The 18,150-nt window shown below is 45.0% G+C and overlaps 2 protein-coding genes across 2 annotated transcripts; one reads left to right on the top strand and one right to left on the bottom strand.

Annotated features, from left to right (window-relative positions):
• The first annotated feature begins 5,954 nt into the window (after positions 1–5,954).
• Positions 5,955–9,375, top strand: LOC102704707 (receptor-like protein kinase 5). The gene is made up of 2 exons (XM_040524387.1): positions 5,955–8,652; positions 8,753–9,375. Exons 1-2 carry the CDS (start codon positions 5,955–5,957, stop codon positions 9,208–9,210), a joined length of 3,156 nt encoding a protein of 1,051 aa, XP_040380321.1. The 3' UTR covers positions 9,211–9,375.
• Positions 9,376–9,379: 4 nt separating this feature from the next.
• Positions 9,380–13,885, bottom strand: LOC102711067 (hexokinase-5). Its single transcript, XM_040523801.1, has 9 exons — positions 13,407–13,885; positions 12,261–12,411; positions 11,990–12,172; positions 11,575–11,649; positions 11,262–11,417; positions 11,015–11,113; positions 10,800–10,930; positions 10,220–10,301; positions 9,380–10,136 (listed from the first exon to the last, which is right to left on the bottom strand). The coding sequence occupies exons 1-9, from the start codon at positions 13,703–13,705 to the stop codon at positions 9,789–9,791; spliced, it is 1,524 nt and encodes a 507-aa protein (XP_040379735.1). The 5' UTR covers positions 13,706–13,885; the 3' UTR covers positions 9,380–9,788.
• Positions 13,886–18,150: the final 4,265 nt, after the last annotated feature.

The following is an 18,150-nucleotide window of genomic DNA, read 5'->3' as shown; positions in this document are numbered from 1 at the left end:
ATACATATTCTTAGTAATCTAAAAGACAAGACTCGAGAATAAACTTCGGTGAAAATAACTCCAAAATCAACTTCAAATTTAAGGCTGAAAATTTGAATTTTGTCTTATAAGCATAAGTAGAATGAAAAGATTCAGGTGATCACTAATGCACTGATTTTGGCTTATTATGCATATGCATATAAAGGTATTTTTGCCAATGATCACCATGCGTACAGAGCGTAATAACTCGTATGCAAAAAATACTAACAGCGTAGCTGCATCATTAGCAAAAGTATATGGTCCCAAGTCACCCCAAACCGAATGCACAACGTGTCAGATTTCGAATTAATAGCAGTATTACAAGGCACTATATTTGTCACAAAATACTTTTTTTTTAATTTTATTTGTCATGAGATATTACTCATGAGAGATATTCCATCAAAATATATTAAGATAGCACGATTGAAGGAGAATTGAATAAATCTGTAATTATATAATTAGACATATCAAATGCACTGATAACTGGGTTGTGTAGATCCGGGTTGGATATAGAGAACGTGTTTTAATCCATTATATATATAAAAAAATGCACCGATAATGTTGTCCTTGAAAAGGGGAATAGCACTGGCGCCTTACTCTTGTTTTTAGTACTAACTCTTATCAAGCACAGTCCTCTTTCAAGTTTTAACAGTGTAACGATAGCTTTTCTGTTCATCATCCATGATACAGGTCAACGAGAATTGATAGCTCAAACTGATCTGTTCCTCGATATTGAGGGCTTGTTTAGTTTTTTTTTCCTAAAAACGTCACATCGAATTTTTGAACATCTAAATAAACATTAAATATAGATAAACCAAAAAACCAATTACATGGTTATGAAAGAAATCTTTAGACGAATCTTTTGAACCTAATTAGCCCATGATTAGTCATAAGTGCTACAATAACCAACATATGCTAATGACGGATTAATTAGGCTTAAAAGATTTGTCTCGTGGTTTCTAGGTTAGCTGTGAAATTCGTTTTTTCATTCGTGTCAAAGCCCCTTCCGACATCCGGTCAAACATTTGACATAACACTTCTCTCAAAAGTTTTCTCACTCTAAAAGTTCCAAAAATGGATACTCCACAGGAATGGACAACGGGCGACAGTGTTTGACACTACCTGAAAAAAAGTTGTAGATGAACATTTGAAGCAAGATACCACTAACCAGAAGAAGACGGATGATGGTCAATCATGGGACCCAATCTGCTGTGCGCTCCTGATGCTTTGATTTGGATTCCAATCCTGCGATAGAAGGAATAGGCTAGGGTAGTCTTGATTTCACCAAGCTTGGAGTATTACTCTCTGCAATCTATTCAGAGACAAGGTCATTGAGAAAATTTTTGGAAGTGTCACGTTAAATGTTTGACCAGATGTTGGAAGGGGTTTTTGGACACGGATGAAAAAACGAATTTCACGGCTAGCCTAGAAACCGCGAGACGAATCTTTTGAGCCTAATTAATCCATCATTAGCATATGTGGTTACTGTAGCACTTATGGCTAATCATGGGCTAATTAAGCTCAAAAGATTCGTCTCAAGATTTCTTCCATAAATGTGCAATTAGTTTTTTGGTTCAGCTATGTTTAATGCTTTATTTAATTATCCAAAAATTCGATGTGATGTTTTTTAAAAAAATTTTGGAAAACTAAACAAGGCCTTAGACGAGAATCTGAAACTGTCGAAACATACCGCATTGCCGGTGACCCTGAAAGTTCACAGCCACCAATCCATCTGGCTTTCTATCCACAAATGAGAAAAGACCTGTTCAGCAAGTGCTCAAACTAAGCGCTACAAACCTGAAGGGCGGCGCTACAAGCGCTTGTGCTGCTCCGGCCGCCGTCCAACTCCATCCTGGCCTCGGGCCTCGGCGATGCTCACCAGTCACCACGCTCCGCTAGCCTCCCTAGCAGCGTGCGGAGATCCCGGGCTCATCCACTAGGTAGCCGGCCAAATATGCGGATGGGGCAGTGGTGAGACCGCACCGGATCGGGAGCAGATCGCCGGGAAGACGCCGGCGGGCGGCGGCGCAAGGCTACGGGGGCGGGCCGGCGTGGGCGCTCTAGGTGGCCCCACTTTTAGCCCAAACGCCAGCAATCCCAAGAAGGCTGGCAATGTTGGGCCGAATAAAATCTGGCCCACAGGTATTATCAGGCCGAGAAGGCCCATTATATCTTGGCCCATTGTGCAACGAGGCTATTTTGGATCCCGAATTCTCCGATCGATCGCGAGTTCGCGACGCAAATCCTGGATGAAGCCCTAAGAGCTGGTAAAATAGCAAACTATAAGCAATGTATAAACATATTTTAGGGTGATAAAAGAGGAGAGAGAAGAGCAGCGGAATATAGATTTATAGTCAGCTACAGTACGGATTCCAGACACATATGTGTATGACAGGTGGGGTCGGATATTAATTATGTAGTATATGACTATTGCATGTATTGGCTATTAAGTTAGTTATAGACCATTTGTAGCCAGCAGCTGGTTGTACTATTGAAGTTGCTCTAACCAAGGAGGAGCAGCATGATTGACGAGATACCTGACGACGAGGAGGCAGCGCTATGGCCGTGACCGACGACGCTGAAGGAGCACAACTCCAGCCACCAGCGCCGCGAGCTCGACCGGCGCGCCGCCGCCCTAGGCAGAACCGCATAAGGAATCCCACAAGCGGCTCGTGCGGGAGTGTGCGTGGTATTGGGGTGTATAAAGTAAATTGCTTATCTTTTTTTATCAACTTAGGTTTTTATGTGTAATTGGACTGGTGCATGTAGCTTAACATGATAACAGTTAACTGACTGATGCATGCAGATTAACATTATATCAGCCAGAGGTCTCACGTTTGAATAGTGCGTACATAACGACCAATTATGCAGGTTTTTGAGAGACAAAAAGAGAAAAGGTGAAGCAACGCCCAGAATCTGAAAATTGATTCTACAAAGTATCTGTTTTCGGCCATGTTTAGTTCCCAAAAACTTTTCCAAAAAACATCACATCGAATTAGTGTTACAATAACCAACATATGCTAATGACGGGTTAATTAGACTTAAAAGATTCGTCTCGCGGTTTCCAGACGGAATCTGAAATTTATTTTGTAATAATTAAACAACGTTTAATATCGTACACGTCGATGTGACCTCTTCCTCCAAATTTTTTGGGAACTGAACGGGACGTTAGAGACAAGAGCTTCTTGTGCGACTCACAGCAATGACATGTCCTGATATCAACATCTTAAGTCTGATGAAATCGAGTAGATCGTGCCGTCCTTGATGGTCACTACCCTGTTTCCATCTCGCGTGCCGTTACCTCTTAAGTCAATGACACAAGATGTTCCTCTCTCGAAGCGAATCAATCATTCAGTCTTCGGGTACACTTGGACCATACTGCAATTCGGATTTCTGTCCACAACCTTTTACTCAAAATTCCAGAAGCGATTTTGAATGTACTGACAGCGTAGTGTCGAAAACTTCCATGTGACCAAGATCAAATTTGCTACGAACATCGACACGCACCTTTTTTTTTCTTTCTTTCCAGACAGTGTGCTAAGCTGAGTATTCTGAAACACACGAGTTTTAGAGTCTACTATGTGCTAGCCTACTACACTAAAATTCAGACTAATCATGGAATCACTGTCAGTTTAGATGTACTAATCGCCAGCAATATCAAACACAGCAACGTGCTCTGGTAGGTCGGAGTTGCACTAACAGTGGGCATTATAGTGGCAGTTCAGAATCTATTTTAGTTTCTTTTTGCTTTTTCTCGATCTAGTCTACGCACAAGTCCACAGTCAGCAAAGGCGAGCAGCCTCTTTGAAATTTTCTTCAGTCTGTGACGTTGAGCAGGAGACTTCCTGGTAGCTGCTCCTTTCCTTCGTGGCCATTCTCACTCAGCTCTAGCCACTGGATCACAAAACCTGCGGCTGGGATCAAAGATTGGCTGGCTGGTCAATGGGATGCACCCACAACTACAGCATCCAGAAGCATTTCGCTGTCATCGGCGATGATTGTCTATTTGTCTGGTTTTTTTTATAAAAAAATGGCAAGCAATATATTTGTAAGTAAAAAATAATTTATAAATAAAAATTATATATATATATATATATTCTCAACGATCTAAATTAAAAAATAAACTTCGATAAAAAATCCTAATATAATATAAATTTAAGATTAAACATTTAATTTTTTTCTTATAAAGTAAATATAAATATAAGTGAAAAGATAGGGTGATCATTGCTGAGCACTTTTATACTGTATGGGCAAAAAATATACAGTCACACTCGGTATTCTAGAAGGGAAGAAGGCTGCAAAGTTTTCACTTTTGACTGTGGTATCGATACGTGCTGGTGGTACTATAAACTATGCACGTGTGGTATAGAGTACGGTATCTTATCCCCTTTCACTTCCGTTTCAAGCCCACGACGAGTCAACGACTGACCGTAAAGAGTTACGCTAACTACTAGCTTTATGTTAGCCTTTAGACCAGGGGATTTATAAACTGACAGGGTGGGCCCAACTCGCCCTGAGCCCGTGACCTCGTGCTGACGAGACGATGCACCTTTCGGATCTTCATGTCGTTCGAACTGTTTATCTCGAAGAAAAAAAAAAGAAGGGTATCAACGTTTGGCGCAAAAAAAAAAGTTTACATGCCGTGCTTGACCACCAGATAATCTCGAAAATCTTATCTGTAGAGATAGGCGGAGACTTGTTACAATCGGTTTGAAAATATTATTTAAAAACAAATAAAAAAGATAATTGTTTTCAAGTTTCAACTGGACCACAGCTAGATGATTAAATTCACGCTAAATTTTGCTGGTATAGGTCCATAGAAAGACTGAAAGAGTGACTGAAATATTTTTTAAAGGATAAGAAAGAACATATCGAGCGCCTATAGTTATTTTCTTTCAGATCCGTTGCTACGTAGCAACTAGATCGTGCGATTTACGAAGAAGCCTTTGAAATTCCAATCTTTCTTGTCGTAACTGATGGACAATGTTGTGCTTCCGAATAGTTTGACCATTCAGCCGACGGCTGAGTAATACGCCGGCACACGCTACAGTCCAAACCGACGGATCATATTGTTTTACCTTTGATCATGAAAAGATATCACAACTGGGTTAAAGATGTGTCTCATCTATTAGATTATACTTACTATAAATAAAAGGACTTATTAATAAAAAACATTTTATGGATAAAACTCCGTTTAATGTTTGCTTGTGATTTAAAATAAAAGGCTGAAAACAAAGTACAACAAAATCCGGCTAAGTAAACTCTAAAATAGAATTTTACATATCAATTTTTTGCTTATAAACGGTAAATTATGACATGCTGCAATTAGTACACGTTACGCGGATTGGTATATTTATAAATAACATTTAATATGTGAATAAAATTTTTATATCGGTATTGTTAGTGTCTTAGTGATCTTTAAAAGTTAAGGTTAAAAAATTAGGTAAAAAAGCCTTAAAATTAATTTTAAATTTAATGTTAAAAATTTAAATTTTTAAATATAAGCGAAGAGACGTGAGGTAACTAATCCATGTAATAAAACCATCTAGAACATATCCCTTTCAGAACATGTCACCGTCTAACTCTGACCAACAGGAAAAATACAAACAAACAAGATATGAGATGAAGCCACCAACTGGTGAACAGGTAGTATCAAATTATAAAAGAGCATGGCTGAAACTTCCAAGCAAGCATCACCCAGCAAAACTAATCCTAAATTCTTGATCATTTCAATAATTAATTAACAAACAGGATAACGGAGTGAGGCAGAAAGTCAGCACGTGCCCATTCACAGTTCACACGGCGTTATATAAATTGGGCAGACACATTTGTCACGCGTAGTCCGCGATGGCTGCAGCTGCTGCTCACACACGCCGAGCCGAGTGAACGCACGCCTCTCGCCTCGCCGGCGGCGACCGAAAAGACCACGCGAAGCCATGGCATTTCCCAGCGGCAAAGCCTACTACTGCCTCCGCCTCATCGTTCTGGTCGCCGTCCTGCCCTGCCTCGCGCGGCGCGGCGCGGGGCAGCAGCAGCAGCAGCAGCAGGGCGGCGGCGGCGACGAGAAGCAGCTCCTGCTCCAGATCAAACGCGCGTGGGGTGACCCCGCCGCGCTGGCGTCGTGGACGGACGCGGCGCCGCACTGCCGCTGGCTGTACGTGTCCTGCGACAGCGGGGGCAGGGTCACGTCGCTGTCCCTCCCCAGCGTCACCGTCGCCGGCGCCGTCCCCGACGCCATCGGCGGGCTGACGGGGCTCACGGTGCTCAACCTGCAGAACACCAGCGTCAGCGGCGGCTTCCCGGCGTTCCTCTACAACTGCACCGGGATCACCTCCATCGACCTCTCGCTGAACAGCATCGGCGGCGACCTCCCCGCCGACATTGACAGGCTCGGCAGCAACCTGACGAGTCTCTCCTTGAACAACAACAACTTCACCGGCGAGATACCGCCGGCGCTGTCGAAGCTGAAGAATCTGAAGGTCCTTACTCTCAACAGCAACCAGCTCACCGGCACGATCCCGGCGGAGCTCGGCGAGCTGACGAGCCTCGACACGCTCAAGCTCGAGGTGAACTCGTTCAGCTCCGGTGAGCTGCCGGGATCGTTCAAGAACCTGACGAGCCTGAAGACGGTCTGGCTGGCGAACTGCAATCTCACCGGCGAATTCCCCAGCTACGTCACAGAGATGCCGGAGATGGAGTACCTCGACCTATCCCAGAATTCGTTCACCGGAGGAATACCTCCTGCGATCTGGAACCTTCCAAAGCTGCAGTTTTTATACCTGTACAGCAACAAACTCGCCGGCGACGTCGTCATCAATGGCAAAATTGGAGCAGCAAATTTAACTGAGATTGACATATCTGTAAACCAGCTGACTGGATTGATCCCAGAAAGCTTCGGAAGCTTGATGAATCTTCGATACTTGAACTTGAACACGAACAAGTTCTCAGGCAAGATACCAGAAGTCATTGCTCAGCTTCCAGCGCTGGAGTTTTTGCTTCTGTTCCAGAACAATCTCGCCGGCCAACTTCCGGCGGAGCTCGGGAAGCACTCGCCGGTTCTGCGAGACATCCAGGTCGACAACAACAACCTCACCGGGCCAATACCGGAAGGGGTGTGCGAGAACCGCGGGCTGTGGATTATCTCCGCCTCCGCCAACCGGCTGAATGGCTCAATCCCGGCAGGTCTTGCAGCGTGCCCGGCGCTGATGAGTCTTCGGCTCCAGGACAACGAGCTTTCCGGCGAGGTGCCGGCAGCTCTGTGGACGGAGACGAAGCTGATAAACTTGCTCCTGAACGACAATGAGCTCACCGGAACCCTACCGGAGAAGCTGTTTTGGAATCTGACGGGGCTTTATATCCACAACAACCGCTTCAGTGGTCGGCTTCCGGCGACGGCGATTAAGCTCCAGAAGTTCAACGCCCACAACAACCTGTTCTCCGGCGATATACCTGATGGGTTCGCCTCCGGGATGCCGTTGCTGCAGGAGCTGGACCTGTCACGGAACCAGTTGTCCGGGGCAATCCCGGCGAGCATCGGATCGCTCAGTGGCCTGACGCAGATGAACTTCAGCATGAACCAGCTCACCGGCGAGATACCGGCGGGGTTGGGCTCCATGCCGGTGCTCACCCTGCTGGACCTTTCGTCGAACAAGCTCTCCGGTGCTATTCCGACGGCGCTGGGATCGCTGAAGGTTAACCAGCTTAACCTGTCGTCCAACCAGCTCACCGGCGAGATCCCGGCTGCGCTCGCCGTCCCAGCCTACGAAGAGAGCTTCCTGGGCAACCCCGGTCTCTGCGTATCGGCGCCGCGGGCGGGTAAATTCGCAAGCATGCGCTCGTGCGCCGCGGCGAAGGCATCCGACGGCGTATCGCCGGGTCTCCGGTCGGGTCTCCTCGCCGCCGGCGCCGTGCTCGTCGTCTTGATCGGCGGGCTCGCCTTCTTCATCGTCCGCGACATCAAGAGGCGGAAGCGGCTCGGGCGGACAGAACCGGCATGGAAGCTTACCCCTTTCCAGGCGCTCGACTTCAGCGAGGCCTCCGTTCTGAGGGGGCTCGCCGACGAGAACGTCATCGGCAAGGGCGGCTCGGGACGCGTTTACCGCGTCGCGTACACCGCCCGGAGCGCCGGCGGCACGGGCGGCACCGTCGCCGTGAAGCGTATCTGGACCGGCGGCAAGCTGGACAAGAACCTCGAGCGGGAGTTCGATTCGGAGGTGGACATCCTCGGCCATGTCCGGCACACGAACATCGTGAAGCTCCTCTGCTGCCTCTCCCGCGCGGAGACGAAGCTCCTCGTGTACGAGTACATGGACAACAGCAGCCTCGACAAGTGGCTCCACGGGCACAAATGGCTGGCCGGTGGCGCGACTTCGAGAGCGCCGTCGGTCCGGCGAGCGCCGCTGGACTGGCCGGCGAGGATCAGGGTGGCCGTCGGCGCGGCGCGGGGGCTCTGCTACATGCACCACGAGTGCTCCCCGCCGATCGTGCACCGGGACGTCAAGTCCAGCAACATCTTGCTCGACGCTGACCTCAGGGCCAAGGTCGCCGACTTCGGGCTCGCCCGGATGCTGGTCCAGGCCGGGACGCCGGACACCATGTCCGCCGTCGCCGGATCGTTCGGCTACATGGCTCCCGGTAATTCACCTCACCCACCATGCTGCTCGCCACTTTTCTCCCCTGTGCTCTTCTCCAGCACAGCAGCTTACTTTGTGCTCGTCACGTTCGTCTTGTGCAGAGTGCGCGTACACGAGGAAGGTGAACGAGAAGGTCGACGTGTACAGCTTCGGGGTGGTGCTCCTCGAGCTGATCACCGGCAGGGAGGCCCACGACGGCGGCGAGCACGGCTCCCTGGCGGAATGGTCGTGGCGGCACCTGCAGTCGGGCAGAAGCATCGCCGAGGCGGCGGACAGTTGCATCACCGACGCCGGGTACGGCGACGACGTGGAGGTCGTGTTCAAGCTCGGCATCATATGCACCGGCGCGCAGCCGGCGACGCGGCCGACGATGAGAGACGTTCTGCAGATACTGGTGAGGTGCGAGCAGGGGCACCAGACGACCGCCGACGAGAAGGCGGCGGAGTACGACGGCGATGGCGCGCCGTTCCTGCAGGTCCGGGGTGGCAGCCGCCGGAAACAGCTTTCTGATACCAAGGGGGTCGACGACGGCAAGGGCAGCCTGGATAGCATCGTCTGAGAACAAATGGTCAATAAGAAATTTAACCTGATCCAACGGTTACCATCTAGGAGAGACGGCACACTAGTTAGGAGAGCAGGTAGATACCATTACCACGCATACATATTCGCCATCCCTTTGTAAATGCATCTATAAAATTGTGAGATAGCAAGAGTGGCTCAGTCATACATTTATGGGATCAAACAAGAGCACAGATAGCTAAATTCGATTATGCCCCCTTCTTTATTACGAAGAGAAAATACAGAGGGAAAAAAAATCTTAAAATCTTGGTTTTCAACATCAATCAAGGGGAAAAGAATCTGACAGAACAGGAATGGAAGTGGAACTGCCCGTGCCTCCATTTCCCTGCTAGTCTGCTACTGCCATCCATTATGCCATTAGAAAACCTCCAAACTCATTGGCGCTATACTAGCTATATCCCGCTGCAGATGCACTTACTTAAGTGTGTCCGCAGAATAGCCAAAAAAAGATGGTAAGATTTCAAGTGGGGAACAAGGAGTATTATGGTGGATTTGAAGGGGGGAACGAGAAGCTACAAGCGGAATTTGTTTCATCTTTCGTCAAGTTCATCCTCAAAGCTAGTCGATCTCAGCATACTGGGAGTGCGAGGCTGCAAGGAGAGCAGCTCCAATGCCAGAACCATCGTTGGCCAGCTTGGTAACCACCGAAGAGGCGACAGCATCCCCAAGCAGGTCTGTTAGAGTTGATTCTAAGCAACTGCTGAACTTCTTGTAGTGTTCATAGAGCCCACCATCCAAGGCAATGACAGTCCTCGGCATCTTACTGCCGTCACCTGGCAGCTTGTCCCGACCTAGTTTCTTCAGGATCCCATATATACCAGCAGCAGCCAAGCGTGCACCACGCTCTGCAACAATGTCACAAATGTGACTGGTAATGTATCTTACTTCGAGGGAAGTATCTGCTACCTGAACACAAGATCAAATCATAGATAAGCAAGTGATGCTCATTCGACAGGGTTGAGTATCTACTTTGGATCAAGAAATCATACCCCCACTATATCCTTTAGCTTAGCTCCAACTGTTTTAAGATCATGTGACGAGTCATGATGCATGGCTGACATATCTGGCGTCCTGAGATAACACAATTAAGATATTTCATATTTATAAAAATGATACCAGAGTTGCATAAGATTCAGGAATCAGATATACTCAAAGTAAGCATAAAAGGTACGGTAGTTTAGAGGTGGGCGAAAACCAACCCAACCAAGCAAGATAACTTCTAGCTGCACACAATTATGAGAATTGACTACAAAAGTTATTTAATGGATAAATCAGAAAAAATTCCGTGTTTGTCACCTTCCATGGATCTGCTAACTGATGTAATACGGTAATTTACAAGATATACACGCAACTTCCCTATCTATTATTTATCTGCATATATCATCACCGGTGTGAGTTAATGGAGAAAAGGGCTAAGGTCCTTATATCATGTGAATTCTTATCCAATCTCACATAAGTTACGAAAAAAATATGATCAGAAAATAGCTAGCAAGAAAGTAAAATGGTGTTTGCCATGATGACAGAAAGGAAGGCATGAAAGTTTAATGAGATATGAATTGGAAAATATACCTTAGTACAAATGGTTGCTCCAGCTTTGGTGGAACAACATCTCCAAACAATGCAGCATCATGAGCAAGCTTCAGCAAGATTCTTCGCACTATCTCTCCAAGATACATGCCAGAAATCATCTTTTCATATATCTGATGCAAAGAAGGAAACACAAGTTAAAGTAGTTCACCTTAAACAAAAAGGGAGGAAAATATTGGGAATTTGTGATACAATACCTGTTCTCCAGGATTCAAACTTTCAAAATCCATGGCTTTATCGTATTCTGACAGAGGAAGCTTGTCTGACTTAAAGCTCCCCCATTCTGTGTTGATTACCTAGATAACACCAAATAATTCCATGCTTACATAATTTATTGAGTAGGGCTAACATATAAGAGTCTCACTATGGCTCATGTATAAGACATTAGACAATGGTCTAATGAAGTTTGTAGTCTCAAACAAAAGAATGTGTTCAAAGACTAACCATATTTCCAGACCTAGGGAGTAAACCGGTCCATTTAGGAATTGCATTAGCATGCTCAACGTATGCTGCATTTGTACCAGTGCCCAATATTATGGCAGCAACAACATCATTATCCGCATATCTCCCACCAGCCAATGTGCCAACAGTGTCATTAACCTACACAACATCAATGGTACATCACGTCAACAATGTTTGGATCAAATCATTGATTGTGAAGACACCAAAAGCAGCATACTGACGGCTACCAATGTCTCAAATAATGGGACCCATAGATAAGATGCAGAAATTGCTAGATTAATATATATTAACTTACCAATGCTGTAACTTTCATATCTAATCCCTGCCTCTCCATGGCCTTGCTCAACTCAGACACAATGTCTTGGCCAACCTAATTCAGAAGATAATTGATCAAAACCAAATTATTCATGTTGGATGCTTGAAAGCTCAAGAACATATGATCAACCAGGCAAACATAATATTACTAAAGCACCTGAATTAAATATGCTTCTTGACCAAAGGTCAACATTTCTTTTGAAAAAACGAATTAAGTTGATCACAATATACACAATTGTGTTCAAAGGAGATTGTAGCGATTAACTAATCAAAATATGCCACTGCCATATTCAATCAAGCTTTGTCAAGAAACAGTGCAACATAATTTATGTATTTACAGAAGTATCAGAATAGTGTTCTAGTCAGGGCATGAGCCAAAGAGTTTTGATTTTTACTGCATCATTGATGGAGAAGCCCTTTGTCCACTTGATGAGTGTTCCTGATGATATTGATGTTTGGTTCACAGGGAAGGAAAAGGTGAAACCCAGCTCTCTCTGCCTCCCTTCTGGGAGGTGGAGACCATTATCTTCAGTATCCACAAATTTTGACAATGCAGCAGCAATAAAATCAAATAATTCCTGTATTGATAATCAGAAAATACATAAGGAAAGAATGAATTAAAATTCACAGCTCCAAGAAATTTAACATCAAGCAGTAAATTCTTACCATGGAAGTTCCGACCATCAGATGTGGTGGAATGGAGACTTCATCGTACTGTTGCCGGACGACACGTCTCTCCCTTCCTCCGAGCTGGACTCGCAGGACACGGAAGTTGGTTCCTCCAAGATCCAACGCATAAAACAGCCCCTCTTCGTTTCTGAAAAGGAGCATTGATATGATCAAGGAATGAAGTTGAGTATGATTCTTGGAAGTAAGCAGCAGCGAATATTGTGTGTTTATGGGTGAGTAAGTTTTGCTTAACAGACTGATCGAATAAGGGATCATTACATTTATGAAACTTCATTCTGAATGTGCCTGCAGCTTAACAGCATGGAGGTTCTAGTCTACAAGAGAAACTTATGACCAAACCAACTATGCCTTGAGATTAGCTCGATTGATAGATATAATTGGCCAGATGGCAAAAGGAAACCACAATATTAAGGAATTCCCTGCCAAACATTGTTTAATAACCTATCACTTAATCTTTAATAAATCAAGCCAATGTTGCAAACCAAACACCACAAAAACAAGTCAATCCCGTATTATTCATAATACAATGCGAATTGATCCAGCAATTGTAGAAAGTCAAAGTAGGAATTACCAGCAGATCTACTTGAGATCACAAAACCTAAGATCATCTAAGAACCATATACGACCTGTTGATAGGGGAGTGAGGAAGTCCTATATTATCTAGGTTAGATAGGCAATTTCATATGTCCTAAGTATTCATCCACGAAAATCATCTCTAGAAATTAACTTTCAGTTATTATGCTTATATTGGTTCACAAAGCTATAAAATTTGATCATACATAAGACGATCCCAATTCATAAAAATGAGCCACCAAAATCAAAATAGAACCTTATCCTTCTCAGTCTCCTTTGGATAACCATAATGTGCGATTTTTCAATGGTTCACAATATGTTTCGCATATTTTCTACCATTCCATCAAAAGGGCAGTCGGTCATAATCAAAGCACGGAAATAAATCCCCACGGTTACACGATCCGTAAAGAGCCTTTTTCCCATCCGATTCGCGTCACTCCGAAGCCTTTCCCAATTCCACTTTTAGATCACAAAGTTCGCAAACCACAATCCAACAAAAGTAACCGAAAGGGAACAGACATCAGATCGGAATCGAGGCGAGGCGCTTACCCTGTGGGGAGGTTGTCGACGTAGGTGATGAGCATCTTGAGCATGGCGTGGATGTCCCCGCGCAGGCCGCGCTCCATCTCGGAGACCATGGCGTCCGAGATGCCCCGCAGCAGCGCCGTCGGGGTCGACAGCGCGTGCTCCACGTCCTCGATCACCGCCGCCACCTTCCTCTTCCGCTCCGCCGCGGCGCCCTCCACCAGCTCCAGCTCCCTCCGCCGGCGCTGCCGCGCCAGCACCACCGCCACCCCGACCGCCGCGGCCACTACCACCGCCGTCCCCACCGCCGCGGCCTTCCCCATCGCTGCTGCCCTCCTCTCTCCCTCTCCCTCCCTCACTCGCGCCCACCTCCCCTTCCTTCCGCCGATCGATCTGCACGAATTCCCTTCTGGATCCGAGGCGAGGCTATGGCCACAGCGAGATCCTTCCCCTCCTCTCCGGCCGCGTAGGAGAAAGGAGGACGAGAGCCACTGACTTGGGCGTTTTAACCGGTAGGCTCGACACCCCCTCGCCTTTGCGCCATTAGCGGATCCGCACTCAGGATTGCACGGCTCAGATTCGCTCCAGCCAGGGAATGGACGGTCCAGATTGGGTGTTGTCGTATTTAGATCTCGGGGTGGTTGTGTTGGAAACTGTACGAATTTGGATGAGTGGATATGTGCTAAAATAACCAAACGGATTTTTTTAGATAAAAACGGGTTTTATAGGCCAACATGGACAAATAAGGGTGATCCAAATCCAATTATATACCATAAAACACTAAAAAATCATCGAGAAATTATATATATATTCGACGTGTTATCGTTTGCTTTCATGGCGATGGGCCCTCATAACACCGAGTCAAAATAGAACTTGGGAAGGAGACTTTGGGGTGTTTAGATCCTGAAAAATTTTGTGAAAATTGTTACGTTAAATGTTTGACCGGATGTTGGAATGGGTTTTTGGACACGAATGAAAAAACGAATTTCACAGCTAGCCTAGAAACCGTGAGACGAATCTTTTGAGCCTAATTAATCCGTCGTTAGTACATGTTGGTACTATAGCACTTATGGCTAATCATGGACTAATTAGGCTCAAAAGATTTGTCTCAAGATTTCTTTCATACCTGTGCAATTAGTTTTTTGGTCCATCTATATTTAATGCTTTATTTAGGTGTCCAAAAATTCGATGTGATATTTTAAAAAAAAATTAGGAACTAAACAAGGCTTTTTTATGAGTACTACCTCCGTCCCGAAATAAGATCATTTTTCGCTTTTCCGTGTCCAACGTTTGATCATTTGTCTTATTTAAAAAATTTGTATAAAAACTTAAAAAAACTAGTCACGCATAAAGTACTATTCATATTTTATCATTAGATAAAAATATTAATCATAAAATTTTTAAATAAAACGAATGGTTAAACATTGAACACGGAAAAAACGAAAAATAATCTACTTTCAGGAGGTAGTAACAAAAATCAGCGGCGCACGGCAGACAACGGAGTAAGAAATAGGGGTACAGAGTCACGTACTCACGTGGATGGCCGGGTCCCGCCGGAGATTCCTGACGTGAGGATTAGATTAGCCACGCGCACGCGTCGGGGGAGGCAACGGCTCGTGCAACCGGTGGAGGAAAGCTCGCTCGCCGGCGCCGGCGATGCAGACGCTGGCGCGATCGCCGCTGACACGCACCCTGAGCCGTACAAACCCGACAGACGCGACGGTTTCCTGCGCAAGTTTTTTTTATTATCTCAACGGTTAATTTTTAAATTTTAAATTGATTAGATTTCTATTTTAAGTACACGTTGGACTCTGAAATCATATGAATAAGAGGAAACTAACAAAATTTAAAATTTAAAAATATTTATATTTTAGAATGGTGAGAGTATCTCTTTTAAGAAAAAACTATGCTTTTGCAACAGGACCTAAATTGTTTTATGGGTCCATTGGGAATACGTACTACTGAAATAGAAAAAATGTTTTATAGGCTTATTGAAAATCAACTCAATAAATAGCCCGGGTAGAAAAAAGTTATTAATTTGTTCTGATTTTCTCTTAAACACTGTGTGTTGTACGATTTTTACGGTATTCTCGGGGTGAGAGTGCTACGCGTGATGGGAGAGGGAGGATTGACATCTGCGTTTTTTTAAGCAGTAGAGAAAAAATCTTCTATTTGTCCTATCAAACCTTTATTTTTGAGTAATTGTTGTATTTGCGTGTCGATGGGTCAAATGCATTAGGGAACAAATGATTGAGCTTGAAAAAAATGAAAAATATTTTACTCTTTGCAACTTTATGCAGATATATATGAGTTGAGTTAAAAATAAAATCGTAAGTATCTAGAAAGAAGGAGTTAAAATTTTTTATATGGCCACACCACCAAAAAAATATATATATAGGATTTATCACCTCTATTCTTCACCATTAAATACACAAATCTAATGGTCCATAATCCTACGCAAGATACGCTCTGGCGACATTGCTGTGAAACGCAAGTCACCCAGCGCCACCGCCGCCCGGCCCAGGACGCCGCCCCCTTCCGGCGCAGGAGGCCACCGCCGTCGCCCGGTGCAGGACGCCGCCCCCGCCCGGTGCAGGACGACGCCCCCTCTCGGCGCAGGACGCAGCCGCCATCGCCCAACGCCGCCCAACGCCGCCCAGCGCGTTGGACGCCGCCCCCATCCGGCGCAGGTTGCCGCCACCATCGCTCGGTGTAGGACGCCGCCGCCGTCTCCTGGCCCAGGACGCCGTACCCTCCTGGCGCAGGACGCCGCCTCCTCCCGGCAGGACTCCGCCTCAGCTCTATCGCCCTCCACCAAAGCCGCCCATGCTCTCGGCCACGCGGTGAAATCTGCCCCCACAGTTCGTGCCTTCGTCCGCTGCCGCCGCCGCGCCCACGCTCACGGCCGGCGCAGGCTCCCGCCCCCACTCCGATGCGGCGACGCCCACTGCCGGCTGCACGGTACGCTCCCATTCGCTTGCTGGCCGCACCCACGCCGACGGACGCCACCTGCTCCTACCCCACCGCCGACGGAAGCTGCGCCCATTCCGTTTTTGCCCTGCCGCTGACGGACGCCACCTGCTGCTGCCCCCATGCTGCGTCACCCACCCTCAGCCATTTGTAGTGTTGGGTGTTGCTTTTGCTCTTTCCCTATTAAATTTGCTTGTGCCCGTTTGTGCAGGATGGTTTGTTACGGCTGATTGTGACCAACTTTGGTGGATTTGGGAGTCATCGATTGGCTCATTTCAATGGTTTTTTGTGGAGGGATGGTAGATGTTTCTGCGAACTGAGGAATACAATCATGGGATCATAATCTACATATGATACATCCATAGCTGAAATAATGCTTGTTTAAAAGATGGGCCAAAAATCTTTAGTCTGAAATGTCGTTTAATTCCTAAAATATATTGTATTTCGTCATATTTTTTACTTTCTCCGTATTTTAATAGATGATACTATTAATTTTTTGCACACATATGACTGTTTAAATTCTTGTTGTCTAAAAGTAAAATCAAAGCCTATTCTGCATATCTGAAGCTTTAACGATTTGTTAAAACAAATGTAATGCATCAATTCAAAGAACTTGAATGATATTCAAAGCATCAGGCCACTTAACATGGACTTACATTTCTGGAATGGAAATGAAAATCTCTCTGCTAAAAAAGTACATTATGTTAAAAAGGATTTCACTCTGTTTCTCATTATGTTCCAACTCAACAAAATTAAAAGCCAAAAAACATGAATCTTATCAAATTTTCCATTTATGCTTATGGTGCATGCTCTGTTTCATGCAAATTAGTAGTAAAGTAAAAAAAATCAGGAATGTCTTTCTTATTAACACATTGCATATGTTCCAGTCCTTGTCTTTTCAGTAATGTCCTGTAATATTCTCTTTATGGTTTAAGGAGCAAGGCTGCAAATGAGTAAATTTAACATGTTAATTTGTTATAGATGTAGTACCTCTATGCTTCTGTACATACCTCCATTAAGGATTTTGATAGGGCATTAGGACTTGGTTCTTGACTGAATTACTTGTATGGTTTACCTCAAAGTGCATATATGTTGTAATAAATGATCTGAGCAGGCCATCAAAATATATCCATTGAACTAAGCAAAGCAGAGCTAATAATGTAGTCTTTGTTTTTCTGAACTTTTAAGTACTCTATGAATCATATGTATGAAATATATTCCTATATGCTTATTTTATCAATCACACATAGATGGGTATTGATGGTGGTCAGTGAAACTTATTTTGGCGATCCATTAGGCTAAAAAGACTGATGGTTCCCATGGACTGAAGTTCTTGATTCCATTTGACAGGGAGTCTCCTATTGCATGCTAAAAGCACATGGTCTGTCTTCCTCTCGGCCAACCTCCCCCAATCTCAACTTAAAAGGTATGTATCTCCTTCAGTTGGACAAATATAGTTCATATTTCACTTTATACATAAAGTGATGAATGTGTTATCTCCAGAATGTGTTATCTGCAGGCAATGTTATCTAAATTATTTTTAGATTATGTCACTTTTGTTTTATATTTAGATATATGGGGGGATGATATATTCTAGAGGTTGTGAACAACCATATATATAACACTCATACCCTAGCAGTTTACTTTCTTGCATTAGTGTAGCTTTCAGTCATTTAATTATGAGTTCATACTGATTTTTAATTAAATTCATCAGTATGACTATTCTGTGATTAATCATGAAATGAAAGTGTGGATTTAGACAACTCCAAATCCGGAACATGATATTTGGATTACTTTC

The sequence above is a fragment of the Oryza brachyantha genome, chromosome 5 (genome assembly GCF_000231095.2).
Source record: "Oryza brachyantha chromosome 5, ObraRS2, whole genome shotgun sequence".
Lineage (NCBI taxonomy): Eukaryota > Viridiplantae > Streptophyta > Magnoliopsida > Poales > Poaceae > Oryza > Oryza brachyantha.
This window is presented reverse-complemented; position numbering and strand designations above follow the sequence as displayed.

What these genes read in the sequence shown, in the direction of transcription:
- LOC102704707 (XM_040524387.1), top strand. Translation starts at nt 5,955, where the DNA reads ATGGCATTTCCCAGCGGCAAAGCCTACTACTGCCTCCGCCTCATCGTT. An exon ending in GTTCGGCTACATGGCTCCCG is followed by an intron (nt 8,653 to 8,752) that starts GTAATTCACCTC and finishes CGTCTTGTGCAG; the next exon opens with AGTGCGCGTACACGAGGAAG.
- LOC102711067 (XM_040523801.1), bottom strand. Translation starts at nt 13,705, where the DNA reads ATGGGGAAGGCCGCGGCGGTGGGGACGGCGGTGGTAGTGGCCGCGGCG. An exon ending in GCTTCTCCATCAATGATGCA is followed by an intron (nt 11,650 to 11,989) that starts GTAAAAATCAAA and finishes CTTCTGAATTAG; the next exon opens with GTTGGCCAAGACATTGTGTC. An exon ending in ATATGAAAGTTACAGCATTG is followed by an intron (nt 11,418 to 11,574) that starts GTAAGTTAATAT and finishes GATGTTGTGTAG; the next exon opens with GTTAATGACACTGTTGGCAC.